The 23476-nt window shown below is 42.8% G+C and overlaps 1 protein-coding gene and 1 long non-coding RNA gene across 6 annotated transcripts in view; one reads left to right on the top strand and one right to left on the bottom strand.

Moving 5' to 3' along the window:
- Positions 1-14104, top strand: part of LOC103692427 (uncharacterized) — a 58558-nt gene extending 44454 nt beyond the window's left edge. For both annotated transcript variants that reach the window (XR_010066557.1, XR_005505190.2), the window contains exons 3-4: positions 4299-4872; positions 13682-14104. This is a non-coding gene — a long non-coding RNA (uncharacterized LOC103692427). The remainder of the gene's footprint in view (positions 1-4298; positions 4873-13681) is intronic.
- Positions 1-23476, bottom strand: part of Pde4b (phosphodiesterase 4B) — a 569312-nt gene that overhangs the window by 83809 nt on the left and 462027 nt on the right. For all 4 annotated transcript variants that reach the window (NM_001398935.1, XM_039109275.2, NM_017031.3 and 1 more), the window contains one exon: positions 16788-16837. In NM_001398935.1, the coding sequence (NP_001385864.1) occupies positions 16788-16837 (50 nt within the window). The remainder of the gene's footprint in view (positions 1-16787; positions 16838-23476) is intronic.

The following is a 23476-nucleotide window of genomic DNA, read 5'->3' as shown; positions in this document are numbered from 1 at the left end:
CGCTTTTAGGTTTCACCTTCTTTGTAAGAAATGAGAAGGATAAAGCTCAGAAAGTGTTAGGATCATGGTTAATTGAGTGGTGAATGGGTATCCAGCTTTGCCATGTCTTTCATCTGGTTCTGTTTCTGGTCATGGTAGTCAACATCGTATTAACTATCCCAAGAAAGCACAGTTCCAATGGCACGATTGCCTGCTAAACAAATAGAAGTGGCTCACTGCACACAAAGGAAAACCCCAGCTTTTGTAGTAGTAGATAAAGCCTTCTGGTATTTCCCCATCTATCCTGACTGCCCTACTTCCTACCATGCCAATCTTTCATGACTTTCTCTTTCCTGCCTTCAAAAATGTCTTCTAATCCAATAACGGCCCTTGCACTTGTAGCTTCTATATGTTTGTGTGTTTTCTCATGATTTGCTTTTTAAAATTTCACTTTGGGAAATTTTACCCATTGTGTAAAAGATACTCAGTTTATATCTCCTGGGCCTTCCTTGTCCTAACAGCAGACTACATCTCCTTTATCTTCCTTCTTCTGGCAGCTCTAGTAAAAACCTGTAATGTTCTTCTAATCCTGTTGCTCAAGACAGATGGTCAGTGAATATGCTGGCTTGGGTTAGATTGACTGAACAATTCTTCTATAGAAATATATAGCCCAGCAATGGAAATACTAATTTTTAAAATTTAATAAAACTCTATTTACAAATTCTCTAGTACAGGTTAGTACAGAGCATATTCATCCTAGGCAAGAATATGACTTACAGCGACATTTGGGCTTCCACAGGCCTTTACTCACGTTTATAGCAAATTCTTATCACATTTCATTACATAGTAATTTGTGTGTGCTCCCCAGACTGAGCTCCACAATGAAAAAAATACCTGGATTAAACAACACAATGCTTGATTAGTGTTGCCGTGAGTACTCACTGGGGTCAAACGAGTTACTAAACGATCTTAAAAGTAACACGGAAGCACAATGGTCTAAGAGTTTCCAAAGCAATTTTAAGCAAAAGGAACAATGGGAGAAGTATCGCCATTCCTGAATTTAAGTTCTATAGAGTCATAGTAGTAAACCCGGCACTGGCTCAGATACATGTGCCTAGATCAGAGAAATGCAAATGGAAGATTTAGAGGTAAACCCACACAACTACATCCACATGAGTTTTGACAAAGAGGTTGTCAATATACATTGGAGAAATATACATTGGAGAAAAGAGGAACTCTTCAGCAAATCATTTTGTCAAAATTGGGTGTGCAGATGTAGAAGAGCAAGCCTGGACCCCTTCCTCTTACTCTGTTCAAAGTCAATTCCACGTGACTTTGTTAATATAAGATCTTATACATACATATAATATATAGTACATATAACATAACATATAATATGATATAATACTATAATATGTTATTATAAGATCTGAAATTGTTAGAGAAAAAAGTAGAGATAACATATCAAGATATTGGCATAGCTAAGGACTTTCTAAACAGGATTCCAGTCACTTGGGAAATAGAGCCAACAACAGACAAATGGCACCTCATAAAATTAAAGAGCTTCTGAATAGCAAAGCAAATGGAAATAGTTAACTGGTTGAAGAGAGTTACAACACTGGAGAAAGTTTTTGCTAACTGTACTGATGGAAGATTACTATCTTGCCTATACAGGGAAGTAAAAAAAATATCTAAACAAGAAGCCAAACAACCTGACCAATTAAATGGGCTAGCAAAATAGACAATTCTCAAAAGGGGAAACGCAAATGACCTTTAAACGTATGAAGAAAAGTTCAGCCTTAGTAACCATTGGAAAGATGCAAATCAAAATGACAGTGAGATTTCATCTTGCCGTAGAATGACAGACCTGAAGAATACGAATAACGGTGCTGATGAGGATGCGGGCAGGGGAAGCTCTATATACAAACCGCTGGTGGGACTGTAAACTGGTTCACTCACTAATGAAATAGGTGAAGAGAGTCTCCAAAATTGTAAAAATAGATCTGTCTTATGACCCAGCTACACTGTCGTGGATTTTTATCTGAAAGGACTCCAAGCAACATATCACAGAGACACATGCACCTTAATGTTTGCTGTAGCACAGCAGCTAAGCCATGGAACCAGTCTAGGTGAGCAGTGACAGAGGAGTGAGAAGGAGAATTAGGTATGTATGCACAATGGAATTTCTTTTAACCAGAAAGAAAAGTCAAGTTATATCCTTTACAAAAACATAGATGAGCCTGGAGATAATCAGATTAAGTTAATTAGGCTTGTCTCAGAAAGACAAACATGGCATTTTATTCTCACCCATGGCTCCTAGACTGTGTATGTCTCATGTAAATCATGTATGTGATATGATTCGAAAGTAGAAGTAAACTCACCAAGAGGAGCAGAAGGGAGTAATGGGAGGGGATGAGAAGAAAGGAGGGGGAAGTTCAACAATTTTCCTTTTATGAAAATGTCCATATTTAACATAATGCTATGTAGAAAGAATATATATGGAGATTTTCAAAACGATTTTCAAAATGTAGGAAATTTCTTCTCTTCCTATTCAAATCCTGACGATTCTACTTCAAGATAAATTAGCTCATTAGTAAGTTTACAAATGGACTGCTTCCCTTCCTATTCCTTACCTTTTTCTACACAAGAGCCAAGAAGAGGAAAGAAGAAGAGAAGGAAAAGGAAGAAGAGGAGGAAGAGGAAGAGGAAGAGGAGAAAGAGAAGGAGGAAGAGGAGTATCTGTTGAATAATTATTTAATAACTACTTATTAAGTGCTAATGATCAAGTTTCGGTTTCAACCTTCCAAGCACATGGAGGCTGATAAAGACATACAGTCATAACAATAATAAATATGACTCGGTCACAATTCTCTGACTGGCACTATTTAAATTGTTCTACGTGAAATAGCTCACTCAATTCTGTAACAATACAGAGCTTAAGGAGTTAAAGGTGAAATGAAGATGCAGAGGGAAGGATGTAAAGGGTAATGCTCTTGAAATTAGATCTGGGATCTTAGCTGAGACTGTCTGGGTTGAGAATCTCAACTGTCTCAAGACCGCAGACGTTGTACTGTTGTTTCTGTACATCCACTATTTAATTGTGTTGGTTACACTTGGGATTGGGAAAATACGAAAGAGCTAATGTTGTGGAAAATTAGTGTGATGTAATGTTAGGGTGGGAGGGCATGGGAGAGGACCAAGGTTTGGGGGTAGAGAAGACATCTTGGGCTTGAACTCCAAAAGCCCCAGTTACTAACCCATGAGCTGTTCTTGTCTGACAAAGAATTACCCATCCTGACACCCACACAACACTGTTTCTGGGACAGGGGCCATTTTATCTGTTTGAAGGCATTGTAAAGTTGACTCTAGAGTCAAAGATTGAAAGTACTTCCAAATAAAAAAATGACTAAGTTTGGGAGGCTACAGAGTTTACCTCGAGTCACACACCTGGTTGGTATCGGCACCAAAATGTCGTTTTCCAGAGTTCCAGCCCAGTGCTCTTTCATTTAAGTCACACAGTTTCATCTGAGTTAGGAAAGTTGACAGAGCAAATTATTCAAAATGGGACTTTCCAGGGCCTGTCTAGAATTGGATGGGTGCCTCCCTGTGTCCCTGCAAGGCACACCCTGGTTTCACTGCAGATCTTAAATCTAAGTCTCGCCTTCTGCTGTCAGACATCAGGGGTACCTCATAAGCATTAAAACTTGGTCTCACCCTCTTTTCTTGCTGCCATAGCCTTCCCCAAATCCTCAGTTGTTAATGAGTCAATGAAGGGGATTCACCAAGGAGAGAGTGAGGGGGAAGGGAGGGAGAGGACCTGGGGAGAACACAGTCATTGATCATTGGCTCAGTACTTCCTCTAAAAGGAGAGAATGGAACAAAAGATATCTCCTCTACATTTTCTTTATTTCTACACTCTGGATGTAAAAGCAGATTTGATGTAGTTCAGGTGCTGATGAGTGCTGTTCAGAGAAAGCCAGGATTTGGCAACAGCCGTAAACTTGGTCACGAGGGAGCTTTCACCTCATGACAAGTGCAGTGGGCACATGACCTCTCACCAGGAGGAGATTAGTACCAAGTATGTAGGGGTTGGAGCTAAAAGCTAGGCTTCAGGTCTTAGCTGTGTCACCTACTAGCTGAATGTCTTCTTGCTATTCCTCTTTGCTGAGGTACAGTTTTATTGCTTATAAAAACAGGATCCCATCTTGACCTTGACATTTGAGGTTGACAAGACATAATTCTTAATAGCAAACACATACTTAGTATATGCTAGACACCATGTTAACACATCTTTGCCTATGTCTTGTGTTTCCTGCTAGATCTTTTGGAAAGAAATGACACCTGTTGAGAGTAGAAAAGAATTTAAGTGGATTTCTCAAACCAGAGTGCTGAAGTAGATAACCATGATATGGGAGCTTTTCCTTTTGTACAAAAGAGTATCCCAAACCCAGAGAAGCAGAGCGATAAATGACCCATCAAGGCACTCAGAAAGGGGACAGGAGAAGCACAGCTCCTGCAGAAGAAGAGGACATGGAAGTAAGTGTTTTCAGGACTCTAGCAAAACAAGTGGCTCAAGACCTGAAGAAAAGGCAAGACCTGGGGGCAAAAACTCATGGTAAGCTGCTGACTCATTAAGCTACCGGAAGCTCCCACAGTTGTGTTCCCTCAGTAACCTGCTGATGCAGCTCTTCACCGAAAGCTACCTGGGAGTTGGGGGAAGGTACCATGTTTGTAATCTCAGTTCTGCAGAGATGGAAGGAACAGGAGTCCTGAGGTAGCCTGGTCTACATAGCAAGAAAAAAAGAAAGAAAGAAAGAAGGAGAGAAAGAAAGAAAGGAAGGAAGGAAGAAAGGAAGAAAGGAAGAAAGAGAGAAAGAAAGAAAGAAGAGTGAGGTAAGCTAGAGAGGGAGGGAGGTGGTGTCCAGGTGTATGATAGTCTGTGCTATCTGGGGTCAATGCTACAGCTGATGCTATCCTGACACTTGTCTAAAAGGCACACACTGCCGGTGATGAGTTGTTCATCTCTGAGAACTCAAGCTGGGAGCCATTGCCAACACTGTTTGGAATGAAGAAGGGAGAGAAGTTATTGGGTTTTGCACAGTGTCACGGGCATTCTGATAGACAGAAACACAAGACTCAGGGAACATACGCTGAAGAATGTTTGTCCAGACTTGAAAAAGAAGGTGTTTGAAAGATCACTTTGTGAGTCAGATTGGAATTTCCAAATTCTGAAGAGAAGGCTTGAACCCTACACTGCTGATCTCAGCAATGTACATAAAGAGGACCTTCAGGCACACTACTGTCCCTCAAGACATTCCTGGACAAATTAACTTTTGAAAGTTAACTAATCTCAACTGAGTTTCTCAGTAATTGGTTCTGAGATCTAGAAAGTGGGTTTTGGTAAAGTTGAGGCCCATAGGTTTCTCTCACGATTGGCTGCCCAGGTAGAGTGGTAAGTGAGAACAATAACATTTTTTGTGACACTGCACATGCTGTCCAGGTGTGCGAACACAAACCTTTGCACTTCTGGCCTTACACACACACACACACACACACACACACACACACACACACACACACACACACACCCATCTGATTTCTAAAACAATGCTGTGAACTGAAATTGAAGCAAGATGTTGGGCACCAGGGAGACTTTCATTTTCCTCGACTTTAAACATCTAACCTGTAACAAGCAGGCATCATTCGAGCTGGGCTACTCTATGAGACAGGTTGTTTGCTTTGGTGGGTGGTCGGTGCCCATAATAAAACTGGTTTGAGGTGTCAACTTGTCAGGACTGCATGGTACCCTTTACTTAACCAGTAACCTGTAGCGAATTGCTGTACAGCTATTTTGCACATAAGCGTGGATCTAAATTGGGAAACTGAAATTAAAGAAGCCCCTGTTTATGCAGTTCTTGTGTAAACTCAAGATCAGGATCTGGGTCTATTTTATGAGAACATCACTTCTTCTTTTCTAGAAGATATGTTTTAAGCAATGTTTATTGAGCTGGATGAATGGGTGATAGGGAAAGAGAGGCTATGCTTGCTCTCATGTAAGATGAATGAACTGAGAACAGCTACCCACAGCAGGTTATAGGAAAAAAGCTCTCCAGAAGCAGCACTTTGAACTTCTTGCTATGGGGAGATGATATAGACGGCAACTGGGAAGGCTGGGGGTTGTAGGAGTAGGAGGGAAGGAATAGGAGCCCTTGCGAGAAGACAGCTGAACTCTCTATGAGAGAGAGAAGGAAAAAGGAAAAAATAGATAACCAGGAGTAGAGACCTACCGTGTTGACAAAAATTCTTCTGAGGAACCCTTATTTTCTCTGGAAACAAAAAGGTAACAAACCAGCTCCAGGCACACTTGTGTGCGTATGTTTGGCACTGACTGCAGCAGGCAGACATGGAGGAGTCAGTGTCTGTCAAGGTGACTACCTTGGGTAGCTGCATGCAGAAGAAAAGACATGCTTAGCAGTAAGTCACCGAATACCTAGAAGACTTGACCTTACGAATGTGTGAAAAGTCTCTTCCGGTGCAGAGCTCCACACTTCCTTCTAGTGAATATTGGCTTGGCTTGGCTAGCTGTGTTAGGTTCTCCTGGGATGATTAATTTTTCTAAACCCCTGTCCTTTCCTGAAATAGAGGATCGGGAGTAAAGAAGTGTGGGCTTGTCTTGAGCAGCTAGGGAAATAGTTATATACCCAAAGAGAATGAAAAGTCTCTTCCATGCCGTTAGTAGATGGCAGTGTGTGCTGTCATCCCAAGTTTTCGAAACTAATCCTACCCCTCAGACATTGCTTCAAGTTCCCCAAAGCTGTAACAGTTGAACAGTTGCCAAGTCCTGCAGGTTCTTTGTGGCTGAGAGAAAACACTTCCTTATCTGAATGCACCCTGACTCAAGAAAGACCTCTTTGGGGCTAGTGAGATGGCTCAGCCAGTAAAGGTGTTTCCTGACAAGCCTACAGCTTGTGTTCTATCTCAGGTCTCCACAAGATGAAAGATTCTCTAAAGCTGGAGGTACCAGGAGCAGGGCCTGTTTCTAACTGCAGAGCCACCCCCCCAACCTTTAGGAAAAGATATTATTTTTATTATGTTTCCATTATGTGTAAATGTGTGTGTATGTGCCTGTGCGTGCAGAGATCATGTGCTTTCAAGAAAGAAAGATCTAGATCTCAGTTCTGACCTATCACTTGTTAACCTGCTGTCTTGAGCAAGCCCAGGCTCTTCCCTGAGCTGTCCTTGCAATCTATGAGGAGTGATGCCTGCAGAGACAGTAGGTGGTAGATCACAGATCCAGAGGACGCAGCATAGTGCCTGCACCTAGAGATAGTCATTACTAGTTCCTTTCCTCTCTTGCTGTCAGAGGCAGACCTGTAGGGCTTTGGAAATATCTCATGCTAGACACCAGACCCTGGAAGTGTGAAGATCAGAGTACAGTTGGGGGAAATCTGTTGTGGCTGCCTCTGCTGGTGAAATGAGTCAGATGACCACCATGTCCTCAGCTCACTTCATAGACAGTGAAGAAAGGGATGAGAAATGTACACAGACGACTGAGTGTCACTCTTGGTCCTTGTCAACAGCCCCGGATGAGAGGAAGTCAAGACAATAAGCTCAGATCCAGTGAGTTCTATTGCCTGTTCTCTATTTCAAGGGGACAGTCCCTGCTTTGTTTCTCTTCTCTCCAGTGAAACACTTCCCTGAAATTCTCCTGGTTTCTGAGAACAGCTCTAGAATCAGCCCACAATGATCAGAAGCAAGCAGAACCCATCCTGTCCCTTGGATCCTGCTGTCGCAAGGATGTGGGAGTAGAAAGGGACACTAAGAAGGCCCCCTTCCTTCCTCTATGACATTCTCCTAGCAATGTTTCATTTTCATCCTTCTATAGGCTAAGCACTATGTGGAGAGGAACAGGGAGGCAGGGTGTGCATGAGGGATCTTTCCCTGTCCCAGCAGTAATTTCTGTTTTTCCAGAAGGTGCCAGAGTCTCCTTGACCTCCACCACCTTCCCATGTGGTGGTCTGATACTAGGATTTTACCTGTCTCCAAAAGGCAGCTCTGAGCTGGCTTCAATTTCTACTCCCTGCTGAGCTGCCTGTGCTGGGAAAACCTGTGCCTAGGAAGGTGCCTGTCAACCCTGGTGGCTGGATTTAAACAGTGACGGTGAGCTGTGTGACTGTACTCAGGTTATCTCACAAAGTGACATCCCCATAGGTTTATGCAAGAGAAAGCTCAGAGAACTGAGTTCTGGATTCTCACAGCCATTTGCTGTTCTTGGCAGTCTTCAGGGGTAATAGCCAGGCTCAGTATCCTGACATGTTTGTTATTAGCTCATTCTCCCTCTTACTATCTTTAATATATGTCACAGGGAATCCTGTCTTCAACTCTGAGTCGATTTCTACATAACCAGATTTTGATTTTTTTTAAATGGGAGAAGGAAGTGTTTTAAACTAAGAAAGCTTTCCTTCAGGTCTCACAACATCCCCCATTATCTTCAGAAGTCATATTTTCAAGACCCCAGGATACGGCAAGAACTGCAGGAAGCGCCAAATGAACCCAGCATGTGTTGTTTGTTCCTATGGTCATGTACCTGTGATGAAATTTTATTTAAGAGTTAGGCACAGCCGGAGATCGGCAGCAGTGAATGATAGAATAGAATCGTTTCTGTAGTAAGTGAGGTGGGGGTTACTTGAAGACAGGCACTGTGATAGCCCAGTATCCAATCTCACAGCCCAGAGGGCGTCTGAGGAAATAATGGGCAGGTAGATCATAAATCATGGATCTGCAGAATGAGCAGACTCACCCCAGGCAGGAGGGGTCGGGATGCAACATCGTCATCACCATACTCAAAAGGCCATATGACTATAAGCTTATAAATTTTCCCCTCTGTGGAATTTTCACTTTATTACTTTTGGACCAGGTTGACTAAGGATAACTGAAACCTTTAAAAAAAACCCGAAACTACAGATGTGGGGGAGGAGGAAGGGCATACCATATTACCATGGAAGGGAAGTCAACCAGAACCTTCCAATGTGCTTTCTGTTCTGGTTCCCTACTGATAGCAGAAGTTCTGGATTCTTAGCTCTCTCATACTGACCATCTGCTATGAACTAGGCCACGTGAGGCATGCTGAGGTCATGTGACACATGCTGTAGAAGGCCAATTGCAATTTTCTCATTGTTTTGCCTGTGTCACGTCATTTAATCCATATAAGTAGCTTATAGGGCATGTGCACTTTGCATTCTAATTCCTAAGTGAAGCAACTGAGACACGAGAGATTAAGTAATTTGTCCCAAGGTCACAAGATAGAGCTAGAACTTGGAACGAGTATTCTAGCTCACTCATAACCACTCCAACATAGCCTTTCTTATTTACTCTAGCAGTAATCTTATGAGATAGAAGATTAAAGTGCCCCTTCTCCAGATAAGAAAGCAAAGTTTTAGAGAATAATTTGTTGGTGAGACTGATCCGGATTCCTAGCTCAGTTCAACTCCATATGCTATTAAGGACCCATTTTGTGGCACTGTGGTGGGCACTGAGAGAATGGCGCTGTTTATTATGATAAGCTACATGCAGATATTTTGCTTCTTTCTATTTCTTGTAACTTAGTTACTTCGTGCTCAAGTGATAGCACAGATTTCACTTCACGTGCCTTGAGCATCACGTGCCTTCAAGGTTAGCCAGGGATTTCAACACTGTGCGCATGTTCCGAGAGTCAGCAGAGGTTTAGGCAAGCCTAGACAAAGCAAAGGAAGCAGCTGAGCTCCTCCGATGTTTCGGACTCAAGCTTAGGCAATCGTTCACTGCTATTTTCTCATTGCATTAGTGTTTATTGGACATCAGTTAGGTTTCTACATTCTTAGTTGGGAGGATAAAACAAGAGGATTTATATATGAATTTGAGATGCTCATCGTTCCGTTAGGGAAGAAAACAAGGTATTTCAAGTGTTATCTTGAGATTTTGAGACGCTGGTTAAAAGTTTCTGAGATAATTGAATAGAACTTTATAGGGACACATAGTGAAGATGCCAGATAAGTAGTCTTAAATGTACATTCCAGATGGAGATGGATAAATCATGAGGTATTTCCTAAACATAGACTATATACTAGGCCTTAGATAGAAAATACATGTTTATTTTAATCGTTGCTCCAGAATTCAGGAAGCAGAAAACAAATACAGACCTGGAAAAAGAGTCAGTATGGAAAGGCAGGAGGTAGGAGGCTGGCATATTTTGCTCACAGAACCATGAATTGAGCAATGTAGGGGTGGGGCCATAAGGGAGGCAAGGACAGACAGACAGACAGACAGACAGACAGACAGACACACACACACACACACACACACACACACACACACAAACACACACACCACCCAAAACCCAAACAAAACAATAACAAAACAATCAATAATGGAGTTTAGAAAAAGCCTGCCAGACCAGAAAGAAGGCAGGGTCAGAATATGCAAACACTGTGGACATCAAACCACTTTGGAAGGTGATTATAATGTTTTAAGTACAGGAAAATAAAGTCCTTTACTGCAGGAGTGAAGAAAAGACTAGGAAAAAAAAATGGTTAAAGGACCTGGCTGTCCTGGCAATGAGAGAGAAATGGACGGTGGTACAGTCCTGGTTCTCCCAAGCCAGCGGATAGAGCAGGAAGGACTTGGAACCTGGTCTCTGTCTGACTCAAGAAGGAATACCAAAAGTTTCAAGTGTTTAGCATTTCTATACACCCCTACTTATAAATGAAGGAACGGAACAGTTCACGGAGCATAGGGGCAAGGATTGAAGTTGTACTTTCTACAGCCTGCATGGTAGATGGTGAAGGTAGCTTTTTGGCTCCAAGCTGAGCCTCGGTGGTAGAAAAGTCCAGATGTGGAGTGAGTCCTTGGCAGACATTCCAACTGCAGCTCAGGTAAACAGAGCCAGCAGGCATTCCCAGGAAGAGGCAGCTGTGTCCTGAAGGGCTTTTCTCTGACAGGCCTGGAAGCTGCTGCGTGATCAGGCTTGAGGCAGGCAGCAGCTGGGGTTTGGGAGGACACAGGCAGGCACGTGGATAGCCTCCTGTGGGGGTGCATTGCTGCAGATGAGGCAGCCATGAGAACTAGTTTGTCTTCCTGGCTTCCTCCTCCACCCTTTGCTACAGAGGCTCAGTGCCACCGCCGAACCAGCTGCAGAAAGATTGATTCAGAGATGAGGGCTACAGCTTTGAGCCGTGCAGGGGCAGCAGAAAAGGCGAACTGTGTGCCTCTTTGAAGGAAGCTGTTTGTTTAAGGATCCAAACGTCAAACAACTTCAGCAGCAGACAACAGTGATTTGGCTAGAACGATGTATGCCACTGAATTAACATCGAGATGGGCTGAACAGAGCAAATGTAGTAGAGACTCCTTTTTTCAAAGTTCAGTATCTTCCTCTATGGTCTCAATTACAGGAGATACATTTGTGCACAAATCATTTAGGCAACAATATCTGGGTGTCTTTTTAGAGTCTACTGTAACCAAAAAGAAAGAAAGACCGGAACTAAAATGCAAAGGACAAAAAGAAACTGTTTGGAGACAAGTCAGCTACAGTGTAAACTTTTCGTTTTCTCTCATAGCAAAACCTGATGGTTGTCTTTGTAAAAAAAAAAAAAAAGTGTCTGTATCTAGGTCCCTGGCAGTGATTTGCCTTTGGGAGGGCCAGCAATCTATTTAATGACTCCATTGACGTCAATGGCATAACTGAAATACTTACTAACATGCATGATTCCAGCTTTCAGGGGGAGGGGGTGGATGGTGTCTCTCAGCAGTGGGAAAACACGATGTGGAGTCTGCAAGGAATGGACTTGGCTCTTTCTGCAAATTCTGAGAGACTAGAAGCTGCTAGTCCCCCAGGTCGTGATTACTATGAGGAAAAACTTTTCCTACTAAATGAAGAAATTAATTCTCAACAAGGAAAAGCGACCACTAATAAGCAGGACCTTATTTTTAGCTGTCTTTGCTCAAGGGAACAGTTTTAAGCATTCTCACTTCAGCTGCCTTACTAATGATTTTGCAGTTACCCATCCTTAAATTTAGGCATATATGAAATAATTGCAAGCCAGTGCAGGCAGCTTGGTGTCCATGTTCTGGGGTAAGTGTTTACAGGATGGCTATTTTAGACAAAACAGGTTCTTTCAGACCATTTGTGTAACTATCTTGAAAATTTCCCAGCTTTTCTATTCTATTCTATGACTATTCTAGTTCTATTCTATGACTTCAATTTGTATATACAGGCTCTTTACATACAGTGTGTAACTGAGTACCTTGCCCCAGCATTTCAGGTTACACACATCATACCGAACACTGAAGAAAATGTCTGCTCTTTAATTTTCCCCTTTTCTCTGTGTAATTTCCTTCAGGACCTCCTTTGTCCTGAGTGGTCAGGGCCTTGATAAGATGGTTGATCTTATTTCTGTTTGCCCATGTGTTGTAATCCTGCCTGACAGTTCTTGCTTAATGCAGAAACCAAGCAAAGGTTCAGTTTGTACTGGCCTCCCTTTCTAGTTATCTGACAGGGATCAGTTTTCAAGCTGTAGCTGTGGTCCTCAGAGAGACCTCTGCCCATATACAGCAGCAGTCTTTCTCATCCCAGCCCTGGGAGTTCTAGCAAAGACTTGACTTTCTGAGTTGTTCAGGGTCAGAGACCATGTATCAAGCCTCGGCTCTATTTCTTGAGTAAAATGGGCATCTGGCACATCTACTTAGATCGCAGAAATAGTCAGAATGAAGTGAAGATGTATGAGGAGTCGTGTGGAGAAATAGGCTCTCTGAAAGGAGGCTTCCTCTTCACTTTATAAGCTGTAGTGTCATCCCTTCCCAAGTGGCTCTGAAACTGTGTTAGAAGACATGGCCTCCCCAGAGCTTGGGGAAACCTTAAATAAGGCTGCTGCTCAGATGTCAGCACATTTTACGCTTTACTGGAAGACTTCTGCTTCCTCATCCTATTTCTCCAAATACATTCTTTCCTTGAAATATATTTCAATTGACTCATGTTGAAAATCACCACAGTTAATGCTACAGACACCCAGGCTGAGATAGGCGCTGTGTCTGCAGCAGTCTGGCCTGGAGACTTCCAGGCAGCTCTTCAGTCATCTCATTGACATGGTTGGCTGCCATTTTGGATGATCCATCAACTTCTGGGTTACTGAAAAAAAACAGCTCTATTACAAATGGTGATATTTATGATTTGCACCAATGGATTTAGATAAAATATTATGATAGAATACCCTACTTCACATGTTATGCTGGCTGCTACAAAATTCTATACATGATATTGTTGTAAATCAAGTCATTTATGTGACTCAGAGGTGAGAGTTTAAAAAAAACAACACTTTTCTAATCTTTTTGTGCAGGAAGAAAATTCCTTCTGCAAAGGCAGTGGTCACTTAGCAACTGATTTTCTCAGTAAGTTCTCTTATGACATAGTCAAAAGCATGGACAAAATGTATGCACGAGCACAGGATAGAGGGTATGGGGAAAGCAGGGCAGTTGTCACCGGACCACACATATGTACATAAATTGATTTTTTTGGGTTTTTTTTTTTCAATGATTTGATTTGTTTTTCCTTGGGGAAATCTTGAGTTTTTCAGTCTTCCATATTGAAGATGTACAGGTGAAAGAATTCAAGTTCCTGCCTTGTTTTAGACTTTATTTTCTTTTATTCTCTTCTTTTTCCTTTCTCTTACAGCCCTATACAGAAAAAACCCCAAGCATTTATGGATTCAAAAGAAAGTGATGCTGCTGTCTAAGTCAAGCTGCTCATTAACCTCAGGACCTTCAACACACTCAAGAGGATTCACTGTGGCATGCGCAGGCTTTGGACCCACTCTCTCTGGGTTTAGTCCTCCATTTTTGTTTTGTCAGCAAAATGTCACCTTCTTAGGCTTTATTCTTTCTTTTTCAAAACTGCATTAACACATGGCAAACATAAACCCCTGACCCCTTCTAATTTCAATACAGTAAGTGATAAAGACTGTGATAAAGACTGTGATAAAGACCGTGAAACAAGAACAGAAGCAAATACTTTCCCGAGACATGGTGCTGTTGGTTTATTATTACATTTTGCCTTTATGAGCACTTTCCTTCAAATAAAGTCCAACCTTTTTATGTAGTTCTGACCAGTTTGGCATTTACTCTGTTCCTACTATGTAGACACAATTTACCACACTATAAAGACAAAGAGATGAGAAAGATGTAGTTTCTGCCCTTAGGAGCCCAGGTTCCAATGGGACAGACACACCACTGGGGAACCATAGTGCACCCCAGAATTAAATTCTTGCCCAAATAGAAACAACTGTGCCAAATAAAAACAAAAAGTTTTCATTTCAAAGGCAAGCCTTTCCTGTTGAGCCCTAGGAACTGAAAATGTGGTCCAACAAAGAGAAAAGCTAGCTCAGGCTGAGAGATTTCGTCACCCAGTGTCTCCCACTGTAAGTGTAGGAACCTCGCCTGGATTGGAAGAATTCACTGGAATTGAAGAATCACATTTCATTTATATGGATGAAGAAGAAGCAGAAGAAGGAGCACAAGAAGAAGAGAAAGAACATGCAGAGAGGAAAAAGTAGGAGGGAGAAGAGGAGGGGAGAAGAGGAGGAAGGAGAGAGGAGAACAAGGGGTTGGGGAAACAGGAGGGGATGGTGCTGCAGGCAGTCATCTTTTGCCACATGACTTCTCCTGTTTGCTTCCATTGCTGAATATGTTCAAACTATCACCTCGTACATTTTTTTCCCTTTTCAGGTTCATTTATTTATTATGTACACAGCATTCTGCCTGCATGTATGCCCGCAGGCCAGAAGAGGGCATCAGATCCCATGACAGATGGTTGTAAGCCAGCACGTGGTTGCTGAGAATTGAACTCAGAACCTCTAGAAGAACAGACAGTATGCTCCTAAACTCTAAGCCATCTCTCCAGCCAGCGTCTTGTACTTCTTAAACCCTCTATTTTTATCAAAATGTACGAGTTCAAATTCAGTGCTTCTAAATACACAGCTGATTTTCTTTCACAAGTTTTCAATGAAAACTTAGGTTGTATAGCAGTGCTCCAGTGCTCCATGCTGTTTGCTCAAAGCCATGCATTTTTCATTCCCCTTTAAAGTTTCTATTTAAACATGCCTCTTTGTCATATTCTGATAAATATTAAAATAACAGGAAAAATCTGCCCGACTTATTTCAGCTGATAATAAGAACAAAACACGGGATATGTGTCTCCTCTCTCCTCTTCTGGCTGTGGTTTACCGTTGAGAAGATTCCGAAACCAGTAATTACGTAATAATTGGTACCACCACCGCCTCTTCCCAGAGAAAACCCAGGATTGTTGTAGTTTGCCACAGAGACAGACAAAAACAAATTGCCTTAAGAGGCATCCTTACTTTTTTGCTCCATTGTTTTCAAAGGCACTTAGGAAAGCTCCTGTTGCCACCGCTTAGTCTGTGCCAATAGTCATAAAACATCTTTCAAACAGTGTTTTTGCTAATGAGTTAATTTATAGAGCCATAAATGCCATGCATCCTCCTGGTATGTGTCCATATTTATTATAAGAAACAGGAAATGTATTGTAAATATTCAAATTGGTATCAGAAATATGTTGGTAGAATTGGCAGACAAAGCCGCCTCCTAGGCAGGCCAATAAGATGAAACAACAGGCGGTTCGCAACAGCTCCTTTGATCTCCTCAGCATCTAGCACAGCTACACACTAAGACGCTACTCTGTTTCTTTTTATACCTAACGGAAGTGGCCCATCAACATGCCGAGGTTTTGAAGTCTGTGGATAGAGCACTGTTTCCTTCTTTCTAGCCGGTATCACAGGGCTCTGGTATACAGTCACCTTGCTTCATGTCTTTCCTTCACTTTTTTTTTCCTCCGTCTTTTCCCTTCTAAAAAGTTTTTAAAAGCATATCCTGTAAGTGCTTCAGAAGCCAACGAAGCAAATGGAACGCACTGCCTTTGTTCCCTTCCTTCACAAGTTAGAAATTTATAACACTTCTGAGATACTTTATGGCTGTCATACTGAGGGAACATAACATCCGAGGAGGAGGAAATATCTGAGTATGGAGGAGGAGACCAGCACTGTTAGAAAGCATGCCGAGTGTATCTTAGTTTCTAGTGGTGTTTTGCTGAACTCCCCTGCTTTAAGAGTGGGACAGGTTCAAGGGAGCAGAACTCATGGAGTTCAATGAAGTCACCTTGGTGGTTGCACGAGACAAATGCATATTGGACATATCTCTATGGCGTTCCTTCAAGGTGGCTCTTCTTCTCAGTGGATTTCAATACACAGGAAGAGCAGATGCTCATAACTGAAAGATGAGAGGAACATAGCTGGATGGCCTCCAAGAGAAATGCTTTGTGACCTGGAAAGAACCTTTGGTTTCACACCTGGCTAGAATGTAGAGCAACTTGTAGCTATAGCTGATGCTAAGAGGAAATCCATTAATGGGCCTTGGAGACCTTAGGCTAATGCGGGCATCCTGCTGAGGAATGTTTGTGGTTAGCACTCCTTGAGGTCACTGGGGTCAGCAAGCTAAGGTCAAGTTGCACACCTGACATACCTCTGTCTCCTCCTCTGGAAGCAGCAAGACCACACTTAATTGTGAAGCCCTAGGCATACAGTGGACACTTTGTTTCAAAGTATTTTTAGTGGGGCTTCACTTGGGGTGAAGGTCCAATACACTGTTGAAAAAAAGTCACCAAGTGACGTGCTTCTGAGGGTTACCCTGTGCATATAAAGACTTTACTCTAATAACAGTCTCAAATAATTGCTTTGTAATGCAGACATGGATCTCCGGAGGAGGCCTACCTTGCAGGCTGACTCTGGTGACTGGAGCCTGACTAGCCGCTGGCGACCTCCTGTGGAGAAGCAGAAAAAGAGGCTGAGTATGCATTGAAAAGCCCCCCACTCTTCCATGATCCCTGATGCCCGGGAGATTTCCAGGGCTTAATGAGCTGTCCAGTGACATAAGGCTATCACCGGAAGGCAGGCTCCTGAAACAGGGATAGATGACTGCAATTCTCTCACATCCAGATGGCCTGGAATTTCCCTCTGCACAGCATCAGGATGCAACAACTCCCCAGGAAGGAAGTTGTTTACCTCAGGTCCCTTGCCAGCCCCTCCATTTCAGGTTTCTAGAAGAGGCTCTCAGAAAAAGACGGTTGCTTAGGTCTTGGTCCAGAAGTCAACATGGATCCCAGTTCTTTGAGGACAGAAAGTCACAGCCAGAGGCACACTGAGAGATGTGTCTGTTCAGAACCTATATTATTTGCACCTTGGGAAACTGAGATCTTGGGGAGGACGAATCATGTGGCAAATGCTATACATACACAGAAACTCACCCACAGTGATCCTTGTTTCTTAACTAGAAGCACTGGCTTTTCATGGAGGAATAAAGGTGTTAATTTTCATCATACGAGGCAAATGAAACAAGCAAGCTAACACATATTCCAGTAAGAATGCAACAACGCTTATTCTTGTGTGCTTGCGGTATATCCTTGTCCATGTAGGAATGGACGGAGGCCAGAGAATGAGGTCAAAATGTTTCCCCCAAATACTTATCTATCTAGTGTTTGAGGCAGGGTCTCTGACTGAAGCTGGAACTTGTCCTTCCCACTAAGCTGACTGGCCAAGTTTCTGAAATCTGTTTCTGCCCCTCAGGGCTAGAGCTAGAAGAATATGCTATCTCTTAGGCTTTTTGTACTAGCTTTTCTTGTCTGCTCCCCCCACCCCGCCCTTTGCTGGTCTTATCAGTCTTCTAGTGTTTGGCAGAATTTCTCCGTCAGACTCTCCCAGATTCCCAGTGCATTGCTGGAGGCCCTCCCTGTGCAAGTATACAACCGTGGCCTCTAACTTCAGAGTACATCAGAGGAATCCACCAGGTATACGTTTTAGCATATTTTGCTCCAGCCTGCCTCTGGTCTTCTGATCTAGTAGACCAAAAGCAGCCTTGTCTCTGGGGTTTCAAAGCAGTGACCTACAGTCAGCATTGCCTCTGGGGTCCCGGGCAGTGGTCTGCAGTGGACCTGCATTTTTAGAAAGCTCTCACATGCTGCCAACACGATGGTCTCAGGTGCCCCTTCAGAAGCCCTGACAATAGTCTGTCCCACTACCCCGCATAGGATGTCGGTAATGATCAAGAAAGAGATACAGGCCAGTAGTTCTGAGTCTACGTGTCCTGACATTAGTCAAGTTATCCTAAAGACAGACACTTGTGCCCATCCCTTTGACAATTAGACTACTAAGACAATGGACTCTAAGAATTGGGACTTTCCCCAGAAGAGAGAGAAGAAGGATTTGTCAGACCTGGAGCTGAGGTGGATGGATCAGTCGTGGGCAGGACTACAGCTTGAGCAGAGCTCTTTAGTGATGGGCCCCTCAAGCCTTCTATTTAACCTAACAATACTGTCAGGAGCCTGAAGATGGTCTTGTGTATGTGTGAGGGAGGAGGTGCCACTGAATTGCCTCCCAGTGTTGCTACATTGAATACATCTCCTTTTTCTGCCTTTGAAAAGAAGTATTTGTCTCTTTAATTGGTATGCTGTGAATGTATAGCACCCCACTCAGCCAGGACCCAGATTTTGGTTCTAGCAACCTTTGGTAACATAAGCAGACACCAGCTCATTTGGAGAGTTATTTAATAAATACCTTTCTCACCGATGAGGAGTCCATCTTCACATGTCTGGTGCAGGGCCTAGGGATCTACATTTTAAAGCCCTCTTTGATTCCCCATGCACCGGCAGGTCTGAGAGAGAGGTCAAATTCTAAATGACGGAGAAAAGCATGATAGGCCATGGCTGAGGAAGCCTCTGCTTGTGGGGTAACCACAGATATGACTTTTCTCCCAGATATCACCTTCCCCTGGGGATAAGAGAAGCTCCATGTAGAGCTTTTTACGTAGCTGCAAGTCCATGGACAGGGTCCATAGCTACCACCATGGCCTGACTGAGATGCTAGCAATGTTCTCTGTAGCATCTGATTTTCATGTGTGACGGGGTAGGGGAATCCTCATGCCAAGATTGCTCTTCTCCATTGGACACCATGCTTGACACTTCTTAGTGTCCTTGACAGGGAATGTTATCTTTCAACTTTAGGGATCAGGAGACGGGAGAAACACGCTATAGCACACATGGTCATTTCCAACTGGCAGGGAAATATTCAAAGCCAAGTCTTTCTGAATCCAAAGTGTTAGATTCTTTATTTTCATTATGCCATTCTCCGGACACTCCTGTGCTAATCCTGAGACCTGGGATTTGGTTTGTCCGTTTTGTTTGCTGTGGTGTTTGTTGTTGCTTCAGGGAAATTGAAGCATTCCATTCCAAGCTCGACATTTTTGGCTTTCTGTCCTGACCATACATCTCCAGTTTATCACTAGACTTCCCCTCTGCCTGGCAGTTCATCTCAGACCACAGGCTGGCTGTGGGCTCCCGTGCATTTCATACTTCTTCCTTGCCGAACTCCAAAATTGTAATTAAAATATGAACGGTCTAATTAGGGTTTGATACATAACTCCCTAGATTAAAGGTAAACTTTATGTAGGCAAGGGAAGACTTGTTCACTACTGGGTCCTAGAATGCTACCCAAGAAAGCCTTTATATGCCAACAATTCAGTAACACTCACTGAGTGGCATGCTGGATTAAACAGACCCATGAAACTTTCATGTACACTTTGCTCAGGCCCAGGTGGGTCTCTTCCTTTCCTTTGAACTCAGTCTGCTTCTTTCTTGCTCATGTCCAGGCCATTCTTTTGTTGGGGAACTCACCTACCTTTGAAGATTGCAAATCTTCAAAAGGATACTATATTCCTCATAGAAAATTGTCCCTCCTCTCTCTAATCCCTCAAGGTGCCTTGGTGCTCTGTCGTGGTTTGTAGGCTGTGCATGCTCTCTCTTCTTGTTGTGCCTTTGTATATGTCTGTCTTGGTGGCTGACTCTTTTTCTAACTTGGGACTGTATTTAGACAGTCCTGCACTTGATGCTGGAATGAGTGGTCCCCACCTGTGCTATGGCGTTTCCTACTCTTACTCTAGGATAGACTGTAGTTCAACTCCCATCTTCCTGTCTGTCTCCTCGACAGAGTTGTGAGGAACATAAGGAAAGACCAGGTCTCATTCCTGGTTGTGCCCCTGCAGTCTGGCATGGAATCCGAGTGATGTGCATTTTGCTGCCTAACCAATGGGTTCATAGCACCTTTGAACTTTTGTCCTACCCAGCTTCCCGAGCTTCCCAGGAGGCTTCTGTGAAGGAAGATCACAGACTAGGACTTCTTAAATGTTAGAAATACCTACCCCCTTAGTAGCTTACTCATATCATCAAATTCATTCTAAAATTTCTTGTAAATTCTTTTGCCTTGGAAGTTAATTTGCAAAAGCATGGCTTTTCCTTCAAGTTCTTCATTCAGATAATTGTTCCTGAATGGGAGAAAAGGCAAGGGCCATGCTTATTTGGTTGATCACTTCTTCCTGATAAGTAGTCCAGAAAGGAGACTCGGCACGCCTTAATGAATGGATGGCTTCTGGAAACCACACTATCGTTGGTAGGTAGGACATGAGACTGCCAGCCCGAAAACTCATGGGCCCAAGGGAAAAAAAAAAACCAATATCTTCTGCCTGGTTTCAAGCACTCTCCAACTCATAACAGAATGGTAGGAAATTCTTTACCTGGTTGCTGAAGATGTTGTCAGGAACCGGGAAGGTTTGCGGCCACAGTAGTTAATGCTTTCAGCCTGAATTGTGCAGTGGAAAGAGAACTGGGCTGCAACAGAAGCCAGGAATCTTAACCCCAATCCAGACTCTGGCACCTTCCAGGTATGTAGTCCCTGGTAGCTCACCGAACCTCAGTTTCTTTCTCACTTGGGGCAAATCGGTCAGTAACTACTATTTCCTGACGATTTACAGTGTGTGAGGTCCTGTGTGACAGACTCACATATATTTCCTCACTTTCTCTGAGGGAATTTGGCTAGGTATTTTCCATATCTGAGCATTCAAGATTTTATGATACTCAGCTAATTTAAATCCCATGCCAAAATATACAAAGTCCTGAAAGACTTTCCAGGTATACACTAAAGACGATGGCTATTGATTTTCAAAGAATGTTCATTCTGATCAAACTATACCTTCAAAGAATTGTGAATGCAAAGATGGTATGATTCCTATGTGTGACAGTGGTATGTCACGCATATCAGTCATTATTGATGATGGAAAAGGCCATCTCAAGTACTGACCAGGTGGTGAACACTCTGAACAGCACCATCGGTCTTTTGGAAACCATCAAGTACTTCAAGGAAATGTCTCTGATTAACAACCCCAAATGAAAGCTACAGTTTTCAAAATTAACTCCTGGGACAACGGAAGTGTAGGTTTTTATTTGCGTCCAAGAAATACAGGGCTGGTCCCTCGCTTCATTAAGGTAAAAGAAAACCTCCTCAGCAGAAACTTTAAGATTTTTACCCTTTGGGTGGCAAAGCCGGAGCAGACAATGGGCTGCTTTATACAGAGCAAAGAGCCAAAAGATAAAAGAAACAGTAAGTTAGGAGAAGTATAGTTCTGTGTGGGAGTTCCTTTTCACATAATAAACCACACTAGCCAGATGTCTCATGAAAACCACTCCAAGGACATAATTACTGCTTAAATGCTACATTCAAGACAGGGAGTGGTACCCTGGAACCCGTGTTAAATATCCCAGAAAGCAACTTCTAAATTCCATGGAGCTTGCTCCAATTGTTAACATAAGTTAATGCGTGTGGGTGGGAGGGGGAATGCTCTCTGTATGCCGTGTGCACCACTAGTAGGCAATCTTAATTTCACTTTCTTTTCTTATTTGTTGGTGGGTACTGACTACCTAGTAGTAGAGTATTATCAGTGGATCCTCAGCTCCCCAGCTGGTTCAGTTGTGGCTTAAACCCAACACTCAGGTCTTAGTCAGAAACTCATAGAAGTACTCTCAGCTCCTCTTGGAGAAGCTCGGGAGGATGTACCTTTCCTGAAGGTTTTGTCCTTTGATGCTGATTAGAGAGATACTTGAGATGAAGCTAGAGATTGTAGCTCACACCTGCATTACCAGTGCCTCAGAAGCTGAGAAAGGAAGGTAGCCATGAAGTCAAGGCCAGCCAGAGCCACACAGTAAGTTAGTGACTTCCAAGGCCAGCCTGAGCCACACAGTAAGTTAGTGACTTCCAGGTCATCTGGGGCTATAGAGGGTAACATTATTTCAAAATAAGATAATCAAAAAGTCTTCACATAAATGGCAAGACTAACTCTATAAAACAGATATGGATTTGTAGAAGTCAGTAGATGCTAGGGCCTAACTGCTGGAGACATACTCTCTTTTATAAATATGACTTGTCTTGGACAAATGTGACACAGCAGGTCATGGTTTGACAGATGAGTGATAATGGCTCTAGGTCCATTCTGTATGTGACATTTATTTAGTGTCTTAAGATACTTGATCACCAGAGCTTTGTGTTATCCAGAATACACAGCTATCTGAAGATCCAATTCTTAAGAATGCAGCTACATTGTATTAATTATCAGGGTCAGGCTGACTCTAATCCTACTGACCCAGGAGGAACACCTACATCCATGCTAACAAATAGCATTGAAAATGCCATGTGTGCACCATGACTGGTTGGGTCTGTGTAACATATCAGTTTGGTCTCAAGGATGGTTATACTAAAGAAGCTTCTGAAATTTACTCATCACATCCTCCTCGTCCCACCTGTAACATTCTGACCTAGGGCTTCATTTCTAAGGAGACTGGCTTAGTAGATCTTTGCTTTTAGCTTCTCTGATGTCCTCTGTTTCATATGTTGCTTCTGCATAAATGTTCAAGCCATCCAAGGGCTTTTTCTGAAACCAGGGGGAGTCAACAAGTGTCATGCATAGGAGGAGCACAGCACTGGAGTTGGGATCTTGTGCTCAAGTAGAACAGCTGCTCACTAGAAGCTGGGTGGTTGGCTGATCATAGTCAGGTCATTTAATCTCAGCCTTGACTCCTTATCGAAAGTGGAAGTAATAATATCCTTCACAACTATTGCTTGTGGAGCTCGTTGCTGAGATAATTGAAAACCCTTCTAGGTTCAGTAAGATGAATTATCAGTTATAATAGCTCACGGCTACTATGCTGTATACCAGTCGAGTGCTTTCAGAATATTAATTCACTAAATCCTCATACAACCTTATCTCACGGTTTAGGAAACCAAGACCCAGAAAAGATAACCAACTTGCCTGTGTATATGATTCCCAAGCAGTAGAACTGAATGTTGTGTCCCTTATGAATAGTCCCAGAAACCAATTATGTGGAGAACAACATGCAAGGATGAGAACATTTCTAAATTTCCAAGAAAGTTTCTAAATAATTAGTTCTTCATTTAATAGTTCTTCATCCAGAAACACACACACACACACACACACACACACACACACACACACACACACACACACGTATACTGATGGGCAATGATCCATAAAGACAGTGTGCCAGGTCATTAGCATGCTTTCG

This window comes from Rattus norvegicus, chromosome 5 (genome assembly GCF_036323735.1).
Source record: "Rattus norvegicus strain BN/NHsdMcwi chromosome 5, GRCr8, whole genome shotgun sequence".
Taxonomy (NCBI): Eukaryota; Metazoa; Chordata; class Mammalia; order Rodentia; family Muridae; genus Rattus; species Rattus norvegicus.
Note: the sequence above shows the minus strand (reverse complement) of the source record. Positions and strands in the feature narration are given on the sequence as shown.